We start from the raw sequence: 21,978 nt of genomic DNA on the forward strand, positions 1-21,978 counted from the left end.
TAAAAATTATAATTTTAAAAATAACTTTGACTACTTGCTAAATTTATAATTTTCTCACATTTTATCTTTTGTTGTTTAATTATTCATCACAAATCTTGTCATTGAAAGCTAAGTTTAACTTCCGCGTATTGACGATACATTATGTAAAGTATATTGATAATATAAAATATTTTTACACTATTAGTTTTCCAAGCTAAATTGATTTAACAAGATAGAAGACAAACACATACTAAGTAACAACTCCTCCCCCACAAAAGAAAAAATGAGAAAGAGAAAACAAAAAGTTTAAAAAGCGTGGCTCGGTGCACTAAAACTTCTGTGACTCGATCACAAGGGTCTATTGCACACACCTTACCTTGTATTTCTGCTATAGATTATTTTCAAAGTTTGAACCCGTGATCTTTTCATCACATGATAATAACTTTAACAATTATTCTAGAAATTCTCTTAGGAAAACAAAAAATTTAGAAAAGAGAAAAGAAAGACTTCACAATCATAGTGAACCTTGAAAGTGAAGCATGAGATGGTCCGAAATTCGCAAAGTATAAATAATTTGAGCCGTAGAATTTTAATATAACGAGACTAAAAGGTACATTATTCGTCCTTAATTGTGACGTGTCAGCCAATCAAACTTCACCATCATTTCCTGTTTATCTCACCCTTTATTAATAAGCAACCATACTCCATGGAAATAATATAACCATTCTTTCATTAACAATTATTATAAAATGACCCCAGAAAACTTTTCTTTTTAGAAAATATAGTACTATATACTAATTTAATGTAAAGTAGGAGCTAGTAATATGTAAAGTAGCAAAATAAAATAATAGTAAGACAATTCGATCCAAAATTCCTTTTATCTTTTATTGTCATATTTTAATATGCCACTCTCCTTTGTTTTGTCTAATCATCTTCTCTCTTTTTACAATGTCAACCAGATTCCGGTAGTTTCTCCCCCATATACCCCGCACCCCTACCCACCCCCACAATAATATATATGTGTGTATATAAATACAACTCTCAGTTCATTAAATTCAGTTTCATGTAATACCAAAAACAAGCACTATACTCAAGGAGAAGTACAAGAGAGCAAACAAGTATAGTTTTAATTTTACTAGCTAGTGGACAAAAACAAATTGGTCATGGCTGATGAGTATCAAGCTGGAGTTTGTGGAGGAAACTGGTGGAATTCAAGTAGAAGTATATTTGGTTCATCATTATGTGCATCTTCAGTTCCTTTAGGGAACTCCAACTTTGCATGGCCAAATGATCATTTGTTGGATATGAAATCCTCCTGTAGGTCTAATGATGAATCTGGTAATTCTGATGAATCTGTAGTTCTTCAAGAATTACCCAAGCATGATTCCACTCTACAAATCTTGGGTATTGGCCTTAATTCTTCATCAACATCAGATAACTGGAATCATACCTTGATGTAAGCAATTTTTTTCACTTTTCATTTTGCCCCTCCTTGTATTGTTCTTAGTCTTATTATTTGTATAACATTAGTCTAAGATGAGCCTATATGAAGTGAGCCGGGGGTCTATCAGAAACAACCTCTCTACTTCTTCGGAGCTAGAGGTATGAACTGCGTACATCTTACCTTCCCCAGACCCCACTTGGTGGGAATACACTGGGTTTGTTGTTGTTGTTGATGATGAGACTATATGAAGTGAGTCAGCGAGAATTTATACAGCCGACCCCAGATTATTTGAGGCTGAAAGCGTAATAGTTGTGTTGTGAGGTTGAGAAAAAAAGGACATAAAGGAGATGCTTCTTCTCATGAGTGTGATTCTTTCATTTCTTTGGTAAAGAGGGTTTCTCTTTAAAAAAAAAGTCTATATGAAGCGAGTGAGTGAGAATTCATACAGCCGACCCTAGATTGTTTGAGGGTGAAGGCATAATAGTTGTTGTGAGATGAAGAACAACAAGGAATAAAGGAGATATATACTTTCTATCATGTATGATATTCTTTCATTTCTATTGGGAATTAAATAAAGGGTTTCTCTATAAAGGTTCAAACAAGTCAACTTAATTTGTTGTTTTATTGATAAAAGTTTGTTTTTCTTTTCTTGAAATTATGCAGCCATGGAAATGATAAAAGTGAAAGCAGCTACCCTTCAATACTACTACAAGACCTAAATTCAAGCATGAACTACCAGCAAGAAAGTGGAGTTGATTGTTCAAGCAACTCATTTAAACAAGATTTCACCTTAGGCATGAATCATCCCATCACTAGCTCAACTAATACTGATGATCAATCCACTACTATGATTTCTTCAACCTTCCCAATGGATTCTTCCTTCTCTAATTATACTTCATCTTTACTTCAAACTCTATTTGAAAATGATCCTCCTAATCCTCCTCAACAACAACAACCACAATTACAACAATCTATGTTTGCTACTAATAACAACCAGCCAGTGAGCTTCCCAACATCATCCTTAAACTATAGGCCAGATTTGAATGATTTTTCACCTTCTTTGCCTAAATTCCCTAATTCCTTGATGAGGCCTTCATTAGCTTTACCAAAACAAACGCCTTCTGATTTTCCAAATTACTCTATTAATGCTACAGCCCCTCTCTACAATACTTCATCAGCCACATCGTTGAACAATATGCGCGGCAATCTTTTGCCTTCGATGCATCAACAACTGTTGCAGTCACCAACATTTAACGAGAAATCAAGTGTTCCTAACCGTAATTCTAAGGTATATACATGAAAATTTAAGTTAAATAATTTTTTGCACTATCAAACAGTTTAACTTGTGATAGTACATATGTTATACCACTTTACTTGAAGTTTGTGTATGTTTTATTCATCGACTGTCTAAAAAGTATTTATTCAATCAGATTACTTAGAAGGGTACGCCACCACAGACAAATTGTACCTATTATAACTTAGTACTACATGATAGTTGGACATGCTGCTAGGGTTTTTCTTTTCTTTGTTTTGATTAAATGATTAATTAAGCATTTGATTTTACAATATTTTCAGTCTAATGTTGAAGAATTAAGAGAGTCGAGCTCGAGGGTGGCTAAGAAAAGTGGGAATAATGAGCCAACATTGAAGAGAGCAAGAATAGAGACACCATCACCATTGCCAAGTTTTAAGGTAAAGGACATATCTATGTAATCCAACTTTAGACTAAAGTTGGAAGCTTTTTCTTTTAGCAAGGAAAATGATTGCTTTGTCCAAAGAAATGGATGAGAATTTTCCAGCTTTTTTTTTGTTATCATCAGGTCAGAAAAGAGAAGTTGGGGGACCGGATTACTGCTCTCCAGCAATTGGTTTCACCTTTTGGAAAGGTAAATTTTTGGATTTTTTCCAAGATACTGCTAATTATCATCGATTTACTAACATTTTTAATTGATAATTCTTTTAAATTTTAATTTGGAATTCCTTTAATTTGTTGTTTACAGACTGATACAGCTTCAGTTCTCCATGAAGCTATTGAGTACATCAAATTTCTCCACGATCAAGTCAATGTACGTTAATTAGTTACCTTCATATATTACTGAAATTAACTAACACACTATATTAATAATGAATCAAGAAACTCAAACTTAGATGTTTTTATTTGTATTTGATTTCAGGTTCTTAGTACTCCTTATTTGAAAAATGGATCAACCTCTCAACAACAACAGGTAAAACATCTATAAACTAGACGTGCTAGCTCCTACTTATTAAATGACCCACGCACCATCTGTTTTTCTTTTTTCACTTAACGAGCGATGATAAAGAATTATACTTGTATAATATAACAATATAAATAATTTTTTTATACTACAAGCGCAATTTAACTTATTGTAGCAAGATTAGTAATGTCATGTTTTATAAATTGTAACCTATAGTTATCTTTTAAGTGACTTGTGACCGCAAAAATGACGATCATAAATATATTATTGTCTGCAGATTGTTGATAAGGTTAAGGAACAAGATTTGAGGAGCCGAGGATTATGCCTCGTACCGATATCGAGTACTTTCCCAGTAGCAACTGAAACTACTTCAGATTTTTGGACTCCAAATTTTGGTGGTACTACATTCAGGTAGAAACTTGAAATCAGTAAGCAGAAGCTGGAGAAGAAGTGATTTAATTTTAGCACATTTGGTAATGAAAAGAAAAGAGAAAAGGGGAAAGTGAGAATTCAAAGGAAGACAGCCAATTCTGGGCCATATCTACAGGCAGAATGATGTGTTGGGTAGGCTAAGTACATGATTAATATAGAGAGGATGGGATAGTTAAATGTAGAGCTGTAATAACATCAATTAATTAATTAATTAATAATCTGCAGGGATTAGGAACAGGAACAGGTGCTAAATTTAGCTGAGATACTACTTTTAGATTACTTTATTTAACATTTGTGTTTATGTTTTCTGTACGCTGTTGCTGTTCGTGTTGGTTGGGCTGAATTTAGCACATTATAAGGAACTTTTTGTTCCTGTTCCTATATTTATATTAATGTTCGTATAAGTTATCATGACTTCTTTCTTTTTTCTTTTTAATTACTGTTCTTCATTCGTTTCATATGTGAATTAAGAATAACAGATATAAGGGCATGACTTAATTAGTGATTCAATAAAGCAAGAGGAGAATTATAAGTTCTTAAGTTTAAATATGAGTGATGAAAAAAAACACGAAATATCTTTTTTCATCTGTTTTTGTTATAACAAACTAAGTTATCTAATAATCGCTGCAAGAAAACAGGTAGAGGATATCCCGCTAGTAGGAGATAGAAGATGTTTCATTGAACTAATTAAGGTGCGTTTAAATTCATTCGGATTATAAAAAGAGATTAAGACAAATAGAAATGATGAGGTATGACGAATGTTTAGGGATTTTAAAGAAAATAATGCTTGATTTGTTTAATGTTTGGAATGTGTGTAGTGGAAGTCAGAAGGGAGTCCCACTGATCATATTATATATATATATATATATATATATATGAGAATTCTTGTTTTCCCGCTAGTGGATATTTTAATACTCCCTCCGTTTAGAAAAAAAATTAAAAATTCTCTTTGCAAACTCAAGATCATAAGATTGAAGAGTATATTAGTATATCTATCATATATTTAATTTATAATTACAAAATTTAAAAATATTCTTTATTTTCTTAAATTTCGTATCAAGTCAAACTAGGTTATTCTTAAAAAAATTAAGTGAGAGGTGACAAAAAATTCTTTAAATTTAAAATGGTACAACTTTGACAAGCTAAGGTCAAAACTTTATTTAAATTGTGATTAAGTTAATTGGGATGTAAAGTGTAATTTTTTAAAAAGTCCTCCAACTCCAAATTTCAAATTTTAGAGTTTTGTCCTTTTCTTATCTTTCAATCTTTCTTCTTTTTTTTCTTTCTCATCATCTTCTTCTTCTTCTTATTTTTTTCACTCTCTGGATTTTCCCCTTCTTCGATTTTCTCTTCTTTTTTTTCTTAATTTTCATTTCGTTCTTTCTTTTTTAATTTTCATGGACTACTTAAAAAAAAAATGAAAAGTTTGAAAAAGAAATTTTTTGATTTCTTTTAAAAATGAATGAAGAAATAATATAACAAATTTAGCAAATTCAACAACTACGAGAGTCGTTTCAGCAACTATGAGAGCTGCTTCAACAACTACGATCTGAAAAAAGATCTGATTGGAAGAGCCCACAAAAAAGTAATTTTTATGATAAAAATGGAGATCGTGGTGCTGGTGGTGACACCGAAGAGGAGGTGACGGCGGTGGGCGGCAACAAAAAGGGTGTGAAGGAGGAGTGGTGATGATGATGTAGGGATCTTTGTGTAAATATGGAGTAAGAATTTTTGTGTAAATAATAAAACTTGAGGATTTTAAAATCAGTATTATTAACATTAATCTTAAAATTGTCACCTTACTCAATATTTAAAACTTGTGTCACTCTTTGTTTAGTTTAAAAACTTTTTTGTCACCCTTAATTAATTTGCTCATTATTTTTTTAAAAACGGAGGGAGTAATAATTTTAAACTATTTGTATGTGATTCAAATTGTCTTGGCGGCCACAAAATCCGTGGCCTACGATCAAACTAAAAACCCTACTTGAACTACCGTAGAGTATGGAAAGTTTTATTAATTTAATCTTATATTTATTACTCTCTCCGTTCCAAATTATTTATTTTAAATTTTTTAATTTGATTTCTCATTTTTCTTGTATTTTTTCATTAATTAAGAAGAGACAAATTTTTTTTACATGTTTTATCCTTTGCATTCATTATTTTTTCTTCAAATTAAAATGTAAATATCATTAAGTAGAGTTATTATGGTAAACTAGTCATATTATTAATTATTTTTTTTAATCAATGTGTCATCTCAATTTGGGACGGGTAATTTGAGACGGAGGGAGTACTATAATTGTTTGGTGTATTAATTATATCCTTTCTTTAGCTTGATTAGGTTTAGCTTTAAAGTTTTCTTTGTCATATCCTAAACACATATCTTCAAATAATTTAGAAGAAGTACTCGAAATCGTTTTCCCGTTCCAGAAGGATTTAACTTCTTCTAATTATTAGTATTTATTTTGCCTAACTCGAATCTCTAACCTATCGATTAATAATAGATTAAAACAAGTGCAAATCTACTCGCCATATTAATTCATTTTCTTCTAATTTAGTCGACCATATAATTGAAGAATTATCTTCCTAAAAATATGGGATGGAGATTTGAGGTAGACGATTGAAAAGCAACCATTTTTGGTTCTTAATTTTATTTGATTTTTTGGTGTGTGTGTGTGGTTTTCAATTTGGTAGGGAAAAGATTAGAGTGGCTTACCTTAGTTTACATAAGGCAATTAAATGTTAAATTGTGTATATAATCATTCTTAAGGTACTGATCAGGAACGATTTAATTGGTCCTACTGAAAGATTTTCTATTATTTGAACGTATATAGATATATTATAATTAGGATTTAGGCATAATGCATATTAAGCAAAGTGACTAACGTGTTGAAATAATTTAGTTACTCTATTTAGCTTTTACATCTCAAATAGTACAGATAGGATAGTTAATAGTAATTGTTTTTAAAAAATCGATTTATCAACCGAGCTAACTAATTAATCAATCAGTGGAATTGTAGACGAGTCAAGAATAATTGTAATCTAGTTAAGTGGACCGAGTTAAAATGAAGACTTCTTGAAAGTGAGGATCAAACGTTTTCTAGAAGATAAAAGGAACTAAAATAATTATATTTCCTTCGTTCCAATTTTTATGACAGCTTTGAATTTCAACAGTCAAATGATTTATTTTGTGACCGCAATTATTTTCATATACTTTTTTAGATTTTCTGTATTATTAATTATTATAATTGATAATTTTTTTAAATTTTTATATAAATTTCAAAAATGAAACTTTTAATTAAAACAAAAGGTTCTACATTCAAATATACAATCAAAATTGAAAATATTGAATCTCGAAAAGCAAAAAATGTGAGACAGAGAAAGCTGTATTTTACCCTATTTTATTCTTAAAAAATATCAACAGAATCATATGGACTACTAAGAAAATAAATTCAATTTACAAAGTTTGAGAGATGAGCGCAACAATAATTTTAAAGAGTTGGAATGATATTGATTTTACACCTATATATGCATGCATATCTTTAATTGAGAAGCTTAAACTTGAAGAATCCCTATGACAAGCGACTTATCAAAAAACAAAAACAACAAAACTTTAGATGATTAGTACTATAGTCTCTTTCGCAATCAGCTTTGTGGTCGATCTATTTAAAAAAAGATATTTATGACAATCGAATTGATCGGTTGATGGCTGTTATACCAAATTTTAGAGTAGCAGGATCTGTACCTTTGTTCCTAACTTATCCATCGACGAACTAAAATATCTTATATACTTTCTTGGAGATAATTGGGGTCATTTATTTATTATGATAATTATGATTCTACCCTCATTACCACAACTTTTTTCATATTTATCCTACTGTAACTATTTTTGTTATAAAAGTTATCCGTAGTTGTAGCTTTAATCTTGTTTCTAACTATTTCAATTTTATTTTATTGAAAATCATATGAAATGAAAAGAAACTACACATAAGGTGTAATTATAGCATTCTTAATGGTGAGATGCTTTTTAAGAAAAACGTGTTGGCTTGATCAAAGCGGGCAATTTCACATCATAAATATAGGTAATGGTTCGGTGATAAGAATATGTAGATGGTGAAGTAATGACATGGGGCTTGACTTACTGTCGTCGCTGATCTATAGGTCAATTTACTTCCTCTAAGCCCTAACTTGGAGACAAATACACAAAAAGAAGACCTTAGACTTTGCTGGTCATAAATATTCGAATGACGTGAATGACACAAATCAGTAGCTTGGAGACGCATATATAAAAGCTGGGGCGGATCTATTAAGGATTCTGGAGGTGCCACGCCATCCGCAAACTTCGACCGAAACTTTATGTATGAACTCTCTCTCTATATATATATATATATAAGACTTGCCACCCAAAAAACCAAGGTGGTCTATAGTTCAGGTGGCAGAGGGCTGTTAATTATGCTCAGCAGGCGCGGATCTAGAATTTGGAGTTTCCGATTCAATGAATTTATTTAGCATCCGGAGACTCCGAATCCTGGATCCACCTCTGTTAATAAAAGAAGTCTGTGGGCTTTGGTGGTCTTTCAGTGAATCCCAGATTAATTAATCCATGAATTTTGGTGATGGGCATGTAAACTTAGTTGAGGTGGAATGCTCTACATGCGAATAAAGCTCTACATTAATAATTAAAGAAAAAGAATATACATATAAAATATAAGATATACTCTTAAATACGAGATATTTTAGAAAAAATCATATACGCTTACTTCAAAATGAACTATGATAAAATTAATTTTTTTAATTGATTTAACCCAACCCCTTTTGGTAAAGGTGAAGTGGGCTTGTGAAGAGCAGGGCTTGTGGATTACATATCACAATATGAGATCCCCTACTATGTATCTCTGAGATATTATTACTCCTATAACTTGGAAGAATAATTTGGGAAAAAAAAAGAAAAGAATGTATACTAATCTTTGAGCTATTATTACTCCTATAACTTGGAAGAATAATTTGGGAAAAAAAAAAGAAAAGAATGCATAGTATACAGGAAAAGAAAAAGTGAGATGGGCTTGTGAACAGCTGGGCTTGTGGATTACATATCACAATATGACATGCCCTACAATGTATCTCCGAGATATTATTACTCCTATAACTTGGAAGAATAATTTGAAAAAAAAAAAAGAAAAGAATGCATAGTATACAGGAAAAGAAAAAGAAAAGAAAGCATCACAGCATCATTTGATGTTAATAAAGTTATATATAGATCTATGAGTATTCTGACTTTAGTAGGCAAAGGTGTTAGCCTTTTTTTTCTTGTTTTGGCTAATCATTGCAAGTTCTTAGACTCTCTTCAAGCATAAGTTTTTCTTACTAAAAAGTTCATTTGCTTTGTTCAACTTTGAATCTCATCTTCAAGTACTTTCCCACTAAGAATTGGAATATATAGACATCAACAATATAATTGTGCGCTACATATATATATATATATATACTCCTGTTCTAACATGTTAAATAATAGCTAATCAATAAGGTTTGGAAATCACACTGTGCAAATTAATTAGGCATACTATTTTTTTTAGATGCATTTATACTTCTGAATTTCCTTGATATAAGAAAAGTTTTCATTGCAGTGGTAAAGATACACGTGGCCCAAAGTCAAATTAAAATGTGAGGCCTTAAAAATATGCATTTACATAATATATAAAAAGTCAATGTTGCTTTTTCTTAATTATTTTTTTAGTGTAGTATTATATTTCACGTAATAATATAATTATTTATAACAGTAAGAAATGATTCAAGTTAATATTACGTTTGCCATGTATTTTCAATACATTATCTTGGATGTCATTATAAATATATTATTTATTATTATAAAGATTTGAGTAGTCTAATTCAAAATTTTTAAATATTTCTATGGAACATGATAGTTTTTTTTTTTTTACTATATTCAATATTGTCAAAAAGAAAATAAATTTATAAAATTAATAATTAAATTTTATTAAGACCTTAAGATTTTAGGGACCTAAAGCAAAGGTTTTACTAGCCTCACCCTCGAGTCACCCCTGAATTTACTCAGTGTAACTTAATTGGCAAGATAACTTCCATTTCGATTAAGTACTCCCTCTTTTTTAATTTGGTCATCTTAGTTTGATTCGGCAGAAGTTTAAATTTTTGGAAATTTTGAAATCTTATCATTTTATACTCAGTGTGTAATGTATCAAAATGACATAATGACATTTGAATTTTATAATCTTAAATATGTAGTATAGGATGTTGGGCGTAAAGAAGCGCAGATGATATGGAGTAAAATAATCAATTCATAATTATCAAGCGTAGATAATACTTAAAATAATTACTATTTGAAGCTAAGGTTTAGACTAAATAGCTAAATATTTACTTATTTTATATTTTATATTTATACATTTTGAGGTTCATATACAAATTTCTAATTTCGAGGCTCTCTAATTTGGGGGGCGCATATACATTTGTATTTATATACAAAGCAAATTTCAACACTCATATACGAATCTCTAATAGTTTGTATTTGTATACAATGCGATTTTTGGGACTTTTAAAATTAAAAACTCGGGGTTCATATACAAGTTTTTAATTTGAGACTCATATATCTTTGTATTTGTATACAAAGCAAATTTCAAAACTCATATACAAATCTCTAAAGGTTTATATTTGTATACAAAGCGAATTCAGAAGCTTTTTAAAATTAGAAATCTCGAAGTTCATCTATAAATCTTTAATTTCGGAGACTCTCTAATTTGAAGCTCAAATATATTTATATATAAAGCAAATTTCAAACTCATATACAAATTTATAAAAGTTTGTATTTGTATAATAATTAGAAATCTCATTTGTTTTTAAAACAGAGTAAGAAAAAAATTAACACAAACAAATTTAAAAAGAGGAGGAGTACTTTTTTGGATAAATTACACAAAACCACAAACCTAAGAGATCTTATTATCCAAAATCATCTGCCTCTTAATAATTAGTTAAAATTCCGAATTTTGTATGTACTCTTGATACATATGAATAAAAATTCACCTGACTTTTACTCCATAATTAATGCATGCAATCTATTTATCTTTGAATTTTTTTTTTTCCGAATATTTCATCCCCTAAAGTCTCTCCCAAATTATCATCAGATGATACAACTTTAACATATGTTTATTTATAAATATTTGATACATTTAACATATGTTTGACATATATAAATCATTATGATACATTTGGAATCAGATTCATCATTTCTACGACTTGTGCCTAATTTTACTCTCCACAATAATTAAATTTGTTATTTCCTAAAATTAAAATCTTTTCTATTTTAAATGTATCACTAATTATATGTATCACGTTATAATATATGTATCGCAAATTTAAATATTCAAAATATGATATAATTTAATAAATTATTAAAATAAAATATTACTATAACACTTAAATATTTAAGAATTTATGTAAGTTATCCTATTTTTTTTATTTTTCAATTGGGTTTAGTCCAGTCAAGTGTGCTATGATTTCAATCCTCAAACTGCAATGAATAAGACCAATAACTTTTCCTTAAAAAAAAAAACGTAATTACACTCTTTTCCACTTTTTTAATTACTTTATTTTCTTCCCCTATTAATATACATAATATAGCCCACAAATAGCATTCTATGTATATGTGAAATTTTTATAATATATTTAAAGAGTTGGATACTTTGTAATATTGAAAATATAAGTTGTGTATATGTGTAATTTTATTATAACTTTTCCCCCTCCTCGGGGCTTGGACCTCTTCTTTCACTTTTGTGGAAGCTCAACTATTTGTTCATTAGCAGGCCAACGCCAGCAATTTAGCCCAAATCATATTCCAGCATGCTTGTTACTTACTACTTGTTACAGAATTTTACACTATACTGCCTCCGTTTTTTTTTTTTTTTTTTTTAAAAAAAAACTTATTTTAACTTTATATTAAATGTAAAAAATTAAAAAAACTTCTAAGAAAAGGGTCATTTTCTTCTAAACGCGCTAAAAAAAAAGAGTCATTCTTTGAGTATAACATTATAGATATTTCAATTAATCACTCAAAATAAGAACAATTTAAAATAGGAGTATAACAATTTTCGGAAACTTAAATTCTTCAAGTTTAGACTTCAAATTTGATGAAACTTAAATCCTCCAAATCCTCCTTACGTGAGAGATACAAAATAAATAGTATTGCAACAATATATGCAGTGTAATTTTAGGGAAGAAAGACTGTTTAGGGAAGACTCTTGGCCAAAATATATAGTGTTGTCCAAATAAAAACTGCAACTAAAATTTTTAACATCAGATTGCTGCCAAAAATAGAGAATAACTTATAAGCACAATGCTTTAACATTTAAATACATGTAGAAGTTGTCCCCTCCAATTAGTTGTTTTACAAAAATTGCTAGTACAAGTCATGCTGAAAACAATGTGTCCAACAGAGACAAAGGGAAATCAACAAGATAGAGATGAAAAAGTGAAAGAGGAGATAGAAATTGTAAGCATCTCACTGGGGATTTTTTTTTTTTTTTTTTCACTTTTGGCAGAGATCACAAGGACCACTTCTATCTTGGATATATTCTCTGGATTGGCACTCAATTTAAAGCTGATTTATTACTCTAGTTATGCTATGAAAATGGTTTTACTGTTTACTATTCAATATATAATGCTAACTGTTGCTTCTAAAGTAAACATCGGTTTCATAACCAGCGGCAGGAAGGGTGTTCGCTCGATCCCTTCTGCAAAAAAATTACACTATATATATTGTATATGGTAGGTTTCCGTATTAATGTACATATATAATTTTGAATCGCCCGAACAACGTGCGAAAAGGTTTGCTCAGCGGCCTAGGGCATTCAATATGCACCTGTAGTTTGGGTCAACTTATAGGAATTGAACCACTAAAATCTTCCTATCAAATGGCCTTTGGACATCCAATACATAGAGTAGCATTACCTCCAAGAATTCTTTTACTCCTCTACACCTTTTTTCTTTTTGTCCTGAATCTTTAATAAGTGTCTGTACTTTGGTCCGGGGAGGGGGGGGGGGGGTGTATGAAAAGATTGTTGCTGTAGCCATTGATTATGAAATACGAAAAATATTAAGTATGATTCATAAAACATGTAAACCAATCTCTGTAAACTGTGAGAGACACTGACCAATGACCCTATATAATAGGAAATAATCACTTATTGTTTAGATCAGTAGGAATGCAACTTAAAACTAAAACAAGAGTATACTAGACATAGGAAAAAAATGGACAGCAGAATGCAATAATAGCACATGAGTAGCAGTGAAACAATCAAGCAGAGCCTTTGAGCTTCTTTGTGATGGTGGCAATGTATTTTCCCTGGTGGAAAGCTTGCTCCAGTTCAAGCTCTGTTGGTTGTCTAGAGCCATCCCCAGCATAAGTTCCTGCACCATAAGGACTTCCACCTTTAATCTTCTCCATCTCGAACATGCCAGCACCAAATGTGTAACCAATCGGAACAAAGATCATTCCGTGGTGAACCAGCTGGGTAATTGCAGTCAGCCTGCAGATATATTCAGTTTAGGTAAAAGATTTCGCTTAAAATCTTCAAATCACAATTCAAGCTCAAAATGTGAGAGTCACTGAGGAGAAGGAACTAACGCGGTAGTCTCCTGGCCACCTCCTTGAGAGCCAGTGCTGTAGAAAAGACCTGCTGGCTTGCCAGCAAGCTGCTGAGTTCTCCAGAGACCTCCAGTGGCATCAAGAAAAGCCTTGAATTGAGCAGCCATCATCCCAAATCTTGTTGGGAACCCGAAAATAAAGCCGTCAGCTTCAGAAAGGTCATTTGGTGTGATAATTGGTGCATCGCCTTTCGCTGGACCTCCCATCTTCGCAAGAATCTCTTCTGAAAGAGTTTCTGGTACCTGTTGCCAATCACAAATCAACAAAAAATTGAACACACAGCGATATACATACATTAGTTGTTCTCACATCTCCAAAGCCTTCTAAAGGGACACTGTTCAGAATTTGGAATCAATCATAGGAATCAAGAAATCAAGGAAAAGTTGGAGTCACAGTGACTTGAGAAAAGACAATTCAACTATATAAATTATCATTGAATGGTTTTCTTTGTCTAATTGCATTTGACTCATTGTCATTTCAAACAATTTAGTAGTCAAACTAGGAATCACTGCATCAAATGTCAAGAGAATGATTTCTCAGCAGAAATTTTAGGTAAGGACTAGGACTCTAGAGAGTCCACACTGCCAATGATTAATGTAAATACTTTAGGATACATTCGATTTGCAAAGTCAAAATCACATAATTTCTTCAATTTTCAGGGATCAAGAATTCTCTAAACCACACTGACATAAATAACATCATTAAAAAGAAATGTAACAGACCTGCCATAGTTTGGCTTCTACGCCTTCAACTGATGCAGCTCCTTTCTTTATCTCTTGTGCTAGCTTCTCAACATGTCCATACATGGAGTAGTAACTGCATAAATTTATATTTTAAACCATTAATTTTACAATACCTAAAGATTAAAAATCAAATGAATTATACAAACCATCCCTACTTTTACAGACAATTTTTAAGGGGTTTATAAGACTTCACAGTATCAGATATGCGTATGAGACACATCAAAGTTGACTTCAAATTGAACAAGAATCGCAGATCAGATTGGAAGAGTTGCAAGAAATCCAGTTAAATAACACCAAATACATTCCAAATGAGGACACAGGCATTAGAATCCAACATCGCAGAAGTGTTCTAGAGATGAAACAGGAAAGAATGATGGCACTCAATAATTACAAATCATCCAGTGAGACCTGTTCCGGAAATGTGCAGGATCGAGAACTTCTTACCAATAGGAACCATGAAAAGGCAATGGAGTTCAGGCCATAAATTTATATGGTAGTTGATTCTAATCAGCAAAAAAATTTACCAAAGATAAGATCAACAACTCCATCTTGGAGCTTCAAGTTGATATTTTTCAATTTCAAGAATGTCATCTAATAAAGACTAGTAACATAATAACTGTGAATTAGTTGGTAAATCATTTTCATAAGAACCTTTTAGTAAGAAGATGTTTTCCTACCTTGGATCAAAACAAACAAACACTTGTAGAAGTGGATGGGGTCATATTATTTTTTAATATCAAGAATGTCATTTTATTAAAACGACAAAAATAGAATACCTAACCAACACCTGCAACAATTGATTGGCTACAACATTTTCATAACAATTTTCAATAAACAACTATTTTTCCTACATTAGATCAAGACAACAAACAGTGGAAGCAAATCGTAGTGTTCCCACACAATCTCTTCAACAAGGGCATTCATCAAATTGATCATTGGAAAAACAACAACATCAACATCCTAGTGTAATCCCACGAGTGGGGTTTGAAGAAGGTGAAATGTACGCAGACCTTACCGTTACCTCATAGAGGTAAAGAGGCTGTTTCCGATAGACCTTCATGTATCATTGGAAAAACAACAACATCAACATTCTAGTGTAATCCCACGAGTGGGGTTTGAAGAAGGTGAAATGTACGCAGACCTTACCGTTACCTCATAGAGGTAAAGAGGCTGTTTCCGATAGACCTTCATGTATCATTGGAAAAACAAATCTTGAAAAAACCTTAAGATCATTACCATAAATATAATAAGAGTAGGACATAAAGACAGTCTCTTCACCAGCACACAGACATAGATAGAACCAAAACAAGAACCAAGAATCTACCAACCCAGATCAAATTAACAAAAATAAACCACACCCACAATTCATTCCACTCTAAATATCACAACACAGAACCCAAAACTCAAAAAATATATACACATTTAAAAAAAAGAAAAAAAAAAAGCATGCACAAAAGCAAGAAGATACAAATGTAGAGAAAAATAGAGTGCTTACACAATGTAGACTTTGGTAGCCATTGAAGGGATGTTGTGAGGAAGTGGTAGGTGAATTGAATGAGTTATTGTTGTTGAAATGGTGGTGGAATGGAATGGAAGAGAGTGGGGAGGCCATTGGTGTTTATATATAGTGGGGGAACCCAAAATACCCAATTAAGAGTTGACTATTTTCAATTTTGGTTTATTTAGAGACGGATTTTCTTGATTAATTCAGGGGTAATTACGTCATTTGATTCCTTTTTTTTTTTTTTCTTTTGATTTATTAAGAAGTTGTTGATGTCACGCTCATCATCATTATCGTAATAATTATACTTTTTTTTTTAATTAGTATTTCCTAGTTTAAATATTATAGTAGTAGTTCTATTTCTTATTCTTCTGTATTGAGGTCGAAAAGAAAGAGAAGTGCATAGAAAAATTTGACCACAACAAACAAAAGAAAATGGATGATAACTGAAAATAAGGCTTTATGCATAGCTGGTGTTGGTACGCTTTTGCTATTTTATTTACGTTACATTTTTTACAAGAAAAGATATGTGTAAAAGAAATACTACTACTGAAATTGTTAGAATTACCTGCCAATAAAGTAAATACTCCACAAATGTCATAGTGTAGATAGAATAATATGTTGCCAATTACTTGTTATCTATTTTATGTTACTAACTATACTACTTTGTGTATGGTTTTTTCTTTTTTATTTTCCATCCGGTATTCGATACTCGTATTGAAGCTCGACTAATTTAAATTTGCGCCGCGTAGGATCCATTCGGGAAAACGCTTCCTACCAAGGATTTTTCCATACCCAGGGCGAACCCAAAATCTCATATTAAGGAAGAAACAGCACATTCGCTGCACCACATCCTTTGGTGGTAGTTACCTTAAACGGAATTGACTTTTGAATTTTTGATAGTTTCATTTGATAAAAATCTTTCATATTGTTCGTATAAAAAGTTAGATCAAATAAATATTTTGATGCTAGCATATAAGAGGGTCTTTTACTCATTTTCTATTTTCATGTTTAGTGCTCATTAAACTTTTTAGCTTGTAAGACCTTACTTGCCACATTTATTTAAATTTAAAGAAGATACCTCTTTGGTTCGAAAAAGATTATTATGGTCTGGAGTACAATGAGTGGCACCTTTATTTTTTTTCAATTTTTATTCAGTGTCCGGTATTCATATTGGAGACCGACTAATTCGGATTCGCGCCGAATAGGGTCCCAATCGAAGGATAGCACTCCTTACCAAGGATTTTTTGATAACTAGGAGGGGCACCTTTAGTTGTCAATGTCAATTCAAAAATTGCATAATATTTCTGAAATAAAATGCATATATATTGTTTCTAAAATGTTAAAAAGACTATTTGAAAATAGTCATAAATAAAGGGAACATATTTGATTCGCCTAATAGTATGGCATTATTCGGTTTTTTTTTGTTGCCTATTTTCATTAGGTAACTCATTTTCTTATTTCTAGAGAGCTTGTTTTTGTAGGTAAAATATATTATCTAAAATTACTAACCAACTGAACATTAAAAAATAGAAAATTATTTTGCTCCATACCGGATACACCCATAGTATTTTGTATTTTTGTTCAAAATGAGACATAGTTCACCTTTTATGAGTTATGATTGAAGATAAACCGTTACATTGCGCATATAAAAGAAGATTCTTGAAAAACGAAGGAAGTTACATCAAATTGAAAAGATTTCATTGAATGCAATAACATTAATATTTTTCTAAATTTAGCTTTATGGATGCCAGCATATATATACTGGTAAATCAATCTGGATCGGTATTCCCAAGTGGTCATGACCTTTTTAAAATTATTCTATGGACCATTTAAACAAAAATGAGGGCAAAGGAAATATCTAGAGCGACGTCAAATTAAAAGTGAGTTAATTTGAATGTTAATTTTCTCCCTTAATTAAAAATGTCGAGTCGAATTCAAGTGCTATTATTATTATTCGAATTAATAAATTATAAATATTGGATCCTAAAGAGAAAGACGAGAAAATGATATTATGGGAAAAATTGTTTTAACGTTTCCGAGTAAAATGCTTTATTCAATACCCTTTTGATACTTTTAATTGAGATTGAAGGAATAATAAATAATTCTAAGTAATATCCAGATTCTGAATATTTGATATGATATCTTTCTGATTGATTATCTTCTATAAATGGTAAATCAAAAGGTGATAAATCTCAATCAGCTTGAGAAGAAATCTGAAAAATAACTTCAAATAATATAATCTCTAAATTTACTTTTTGGATCTCTATCAAATACTATATAACAAATAGGTTATGTTATACTCAAAAATATAATTAAGATATTAGATTGGATTAGGTTTGACAATTTCTGGAATATATAGAGGGCTATCAGAATTGACCTACAAAATTATTTTAGCAATTGAACATGTTCAACTGTGTAGTATTTCAGACTGGATACATTGGAGGCGGCTTTGGGATGTTTAATTATTATTATTGTTGTTATTATTTTTTGTCTTCAACTGTAGGTGTGTTAGTTCGAAGACAATTGCTTAACTAACATGATCAAGTGTTATCTCTAATTTTGTACCAGCCTAAAATTGGATACCCCATTATTTATTGATTATTAATATATTTATTGAGTGGACAAATATTATTGGACGGAGAAAGTAATATATTTTCATCAACCACATTTAGAGTCCATTTGAATAGGATTAAAATCTGATCAAATCGACTTTTAATCTTTTTTTAAAAAACTTTTTAAGGTGTTTGGTAAATTAAAAAGTGCTTAAAAAAAAGAAGCTAAAAACTAATTAAAAAAATTAAAAAGTGAAAAATTGGGTAACCCTTGCTTTTTTGCTTTTTAGATTAAAATTCTTTTAGGTAATATTTACCTTTTTATCCCTTATATTTTCGTCCAATTCCAACAATATCCTAAACTTGCAGTCATTAAATATATAATATTTTTTTCTTTGTCACTCCGCTTCATCTCTTCCCTCCAATTTCCTCTTCCTCTTTCTTCTTTGTTTTCTTCGAATCCATCATTACATCATAGGTTTATTCAAAAATTTTATTTTAGAATTAAGAATTATAAATAATTCACTTTATTTATGGTGTTAACTTTAAGGACATTTAAGTCGTTTTAACAACAAAAAAAATGCTTAACATCACTTGTTTACTAAACACATCAACAATTTTTTTTCTGCTTAATTTATAAGCACTTATTTTAAGTTTTTAATCATCAAGTTAAAAAACTATTATTTTAATCCCATTCAAATGGACTCTTAATAAATGAACGCGTTAATTCTTAGTAATCATTAATTGCTTTTTGCTTATTTATAATTTTTACTACCTAATAAAATTAGTATTCCTTTTTATTGTGACTATATATAGCTTATATTAAATTTAAAAAAATTGAAAACATTTTAATAAGATTTCTCATTGGTTAACTTGAACTAAATATCAATTTAAATTTTGATAGTTTGAAATGGATTGAGTTTGGTCGATTATAATTGATTAATTTCATGGTCTAATTTTATCAACGGACCCAATCAAATTTCAGAAGCTGTAACTTGTACGGGTCTACTTCTAGTTAATTTCTACGGTTTTTGAATGTTGCAAAGAAACAAATCTTTAATAAATCCTCTAAATTAAAACAAATTTCTCAAAGCCAAAATAATCATCTACGTATGAGTGACGAAATTATTACTCGTATAAAGTGACGGATCTACATAGGGTCCAGGGTTTATACGAACCCCCTTCGTCGGAAAATTATACTATTTTTATATAATATATATATATTTTTTTATGTATAAATAGTAGAGGTTGAACCCTCTTCGACTAGTCCGTATATGTACTACTGAACTCCTTCACTAAAAATTCTGGATCCACCCCTGCTTGTATATACCCGATGACTATATCTTATTCCTTAATTTTTATAATAAGAGAATAAATCTAGATAAGTCTTAAATGAATTTCTACAAAGAGAGAGAGACGTAAACAATGCATGCAAATTGCAAAGTTTATAAAAAGGAGTCTACAAGGATTGACGACGACTTCAGAACATATTTTTGTCAGCTTACAAAATTCATGCATCACCATGATGTCCATTTTTTGTCAAATGACATATTTTTGACGCATGACTACTTAAGATATAATTACTCTCCGTTTTAATTTATTTATCTCATTTTTGACTTGACACAAAAATTTAAGAAAATAACGAATACTTTTTGAATCTTGTTGAGTATTATCTTGTAGTATTAAAGATATGGAGAATGTACTAAAATGTTCTTTAATATTGTGATGTTAAATATATCACGTGAAAATTAGAGAACTAAATTACCAAAAAGTGAAGAACTATTTTTTTTTAAAGGAAAAAAAAAAAAGAAATAATAAGACAAAACCAATTGAAATGTAGTAGTGCATTTAGGTCTGTCCTTCATCTGCATATTATGCAAATTTATAGATAAGCTATGCAATTCATTATTCGAAGTTAATGCATCGAATATTACAGTAATTTAAATTCTTCATTCTCAAAGTTAATGTATCGAATATTACAGTAATTTAAATTCTTCATTCTCAAAGCATCATGCACTATAAGATTCCACTCAGAAATTAACACCGCTAAGATACGATCACTTTTTTGTAGGTAAAATTTTTAAAATAAATTATTAAATGATAAATACATCTACATGCCAATAAATTTATAATTTCAAAGTTATAATACTAAAAATTTCAAAGTTGAATCCATTATATTAAGATCTTAGATTGGTTTCGATTTAGGTTACTGCTGAGCATCTGATTTTTCGTATTAATATAACATTGTTCTGTTTATGCGGCACAATTAATTGGTATATAATTCGTATATGACATTTCTTATATAATTCTTTGGATTAGCTAAATTTCCCATTTGTCATTTTACGTATAACACGACTATCGTATTAAACGTAGGTCATAAATATATGCATGAGATGTTTCTTGTGGAGTGTGATAATATCTAGAAATGATCATCACAAATCTTGTAATGAATTGGAGAAGAATTTTGAAAAACACGACATGCATGACATTGAAATATCTCTGTTGTTCTTTTGTAAGACAACTTAAAATTACATGTCTGCTACATACTCCTAATTTCAAATGGAATAAGACTCAAACTTGCCTAATTTGACGATGACTTCTACATCATAAGTTGATTTCCACGTATACTTTTTTTGCAAATCTGTTCTGTTGAATTTAGTTGTACCAGTGAATGGGTCATTTTCAATTACTACAACTAGAAAGGTCCAATTTATGGTACATTGTTAAGAATTTAAAACATGAATGTAGTCGTACTAAAAATAGTTTTAGAACTATTAAGGGAGTGAATATATCCTTGTACTTCCGGAAGAGCCCGAATTTAATTTTGAAAAAATAACATAAACATGCACCTTAATTCACCATATTTATACAAATCTCCACCCTTACAAAATAATCATAAAAATTTCAACAAATTATGTATCTTCTTTGGATGTATTCGGAATCTAATTATGTATCTCGATGGACTCAAAATCGAAAAAATTATATCAGAGCTAATTATGTATATTTACAAGTGAAAAAAATGTATCTTTGTTGGATGTATTATGTTTCTCGTCAGATCCAAAATCGAAAAAAAATGTATCAGGAGCTAACTATGTATCTTTGCAAAGAAAAAAATATATCTTTGGTGGATATATAGTGAGCTAATTATGTATCTCGACAAACTCAAAATTTGAGATTTTCAATAATGATGCAAAATATCAAAATTTTCAGTATATCTTCGGTGAATATATTGTGAGCTAATTATGTATCTCGATAGAATCAAAATTGAGATTTTCAATAATAATGTAAAAAATCAAAATTTTCAGTAATTAAACTCCAAACTTTGAGGATTTGTGTTCTCCTTTACCGTTGACCCTTGATTCTGTTAGGATATGGATATATTTGAACAAGTGTCTAACCGCTTTTCTTGGAAAAGTATAACAAAGTTATATATGAAAGTAG

At 30.4% G+C, this 21,978-nt stretch overlaps 2 protein-coding genes across 2 annotated transcripts; one reads left to right on the forward strand and one right to left on the reverse strand.

The window, feature by feature from the left end:
* Positions 1 to 803: 803 nt before the first annotated feature.
* LOC107859508 (transcription factor bHLH112) lies at positions 804 to 4,485 on the forward strand. Its single transcript, XM_016704547.2, has 7 exons — positions 804 to 1,435; positions 2,087 to 2,711; positions 2,999 to 3,115; positions 3,244 to 3,309; positions 3,424 to 3,489; positions 3,598 to 3,648; positions 3,917 to 4,485. Exons 1-7 carry the CDS (start codon positions 1,143 to 1,145, stop codon positions 4,052 to 4,054), a joined length of 1,356 nt encoding a protein of 451 aa, XP_016560033.1. The 5' UTR covers positions 804 to 1,142; the 3' UTR covers positions 4,055 to 4,485.
* Positions 4,486 to 13,167: 8,682 nt separating this feature from the next.
* On the reverse strand, positions 13,168 to 16,114 carry LOC107859509 (probable NAD(P)H dehydrogenase (quinone) FQR1-like 1). Its single transcript, XM_016704548.2, has 4 exons — positions 15,977 to 16,114; positions 14,461 to 14,554; positions 13,718 to 13,980; positions 13,168 to 13,619 (listed from the first exon to the last, which is right to left on the reverse strand). Exons 1-4 carry the CDS (start codon positions 15,997 to 15,999, stop codon positions 13,388 to 13,390), a joined length of 612 nt encoding a protein of 203 aa, XP_016560034.1. The 5' UTR covers positions 16,000 to 16,114; the 3' UTR covers positions 13,168 to 13,387.
* Positions 16,115 to 21,978: the final 5,864 nt, after the last annotated feature.

Source organism: Capsicum annuum, chromosome 2 (assembly GCF_002878395.1).
Source record: "Capsicum annuum cultivar UCD-10X-F1 chromosome 2, UCD10Xv1.1, whole genome shotgun sequence".
Classification (NCBI taxonomy): domain Eukaryota; kingdom Viridiplantae; phylum Streptophyta; class Magnoliopsida; order Solanales; family Solanaceae; genus Capsicum; species Capsicum annuum.

Coding starts and splice junctions, on each gene's coding strand:
- LOC107859508 (XM_016704547.2), top strand. CDS start 1,143: ATGGCTGATGAGTATCAAGCTGGAGTTTGTGGAGGAAACTGGTGGAAT. Junction 3,310..3,423: donor TGGTTTCACCTTTTGGAAAG/GTAAATTTTTGG, acceptor TGTTGTTTACAG/ACTGATACAGCTTCAGTTCT. Junction 3,649..3,916: donor CAACCTCTCAACAACAACAG/GTAAAACATCTA, acceptor TATTGTCTGCAG/ATTGTTGATAAGGTTAAGGA.
- LOC107859509 (XM_016704548.2), bottom strand. CDS start 15,999: ATGGCTACCAAAGTCTACATTGT. Junction 14,555..15,976: donor GCTACCAAAGTCTACATTGT/GTAAGCACTCTA, acceptor AAATTTATGCAG/TTACTACTCCATGTATGGAC. Junction 13,981..14,460: donor TAGAAGCCAAACTATGGCAG/GTCTGTTACATT, acceptor GATTGGCAACAG/GTACCAGAAACTCTTTCAGA.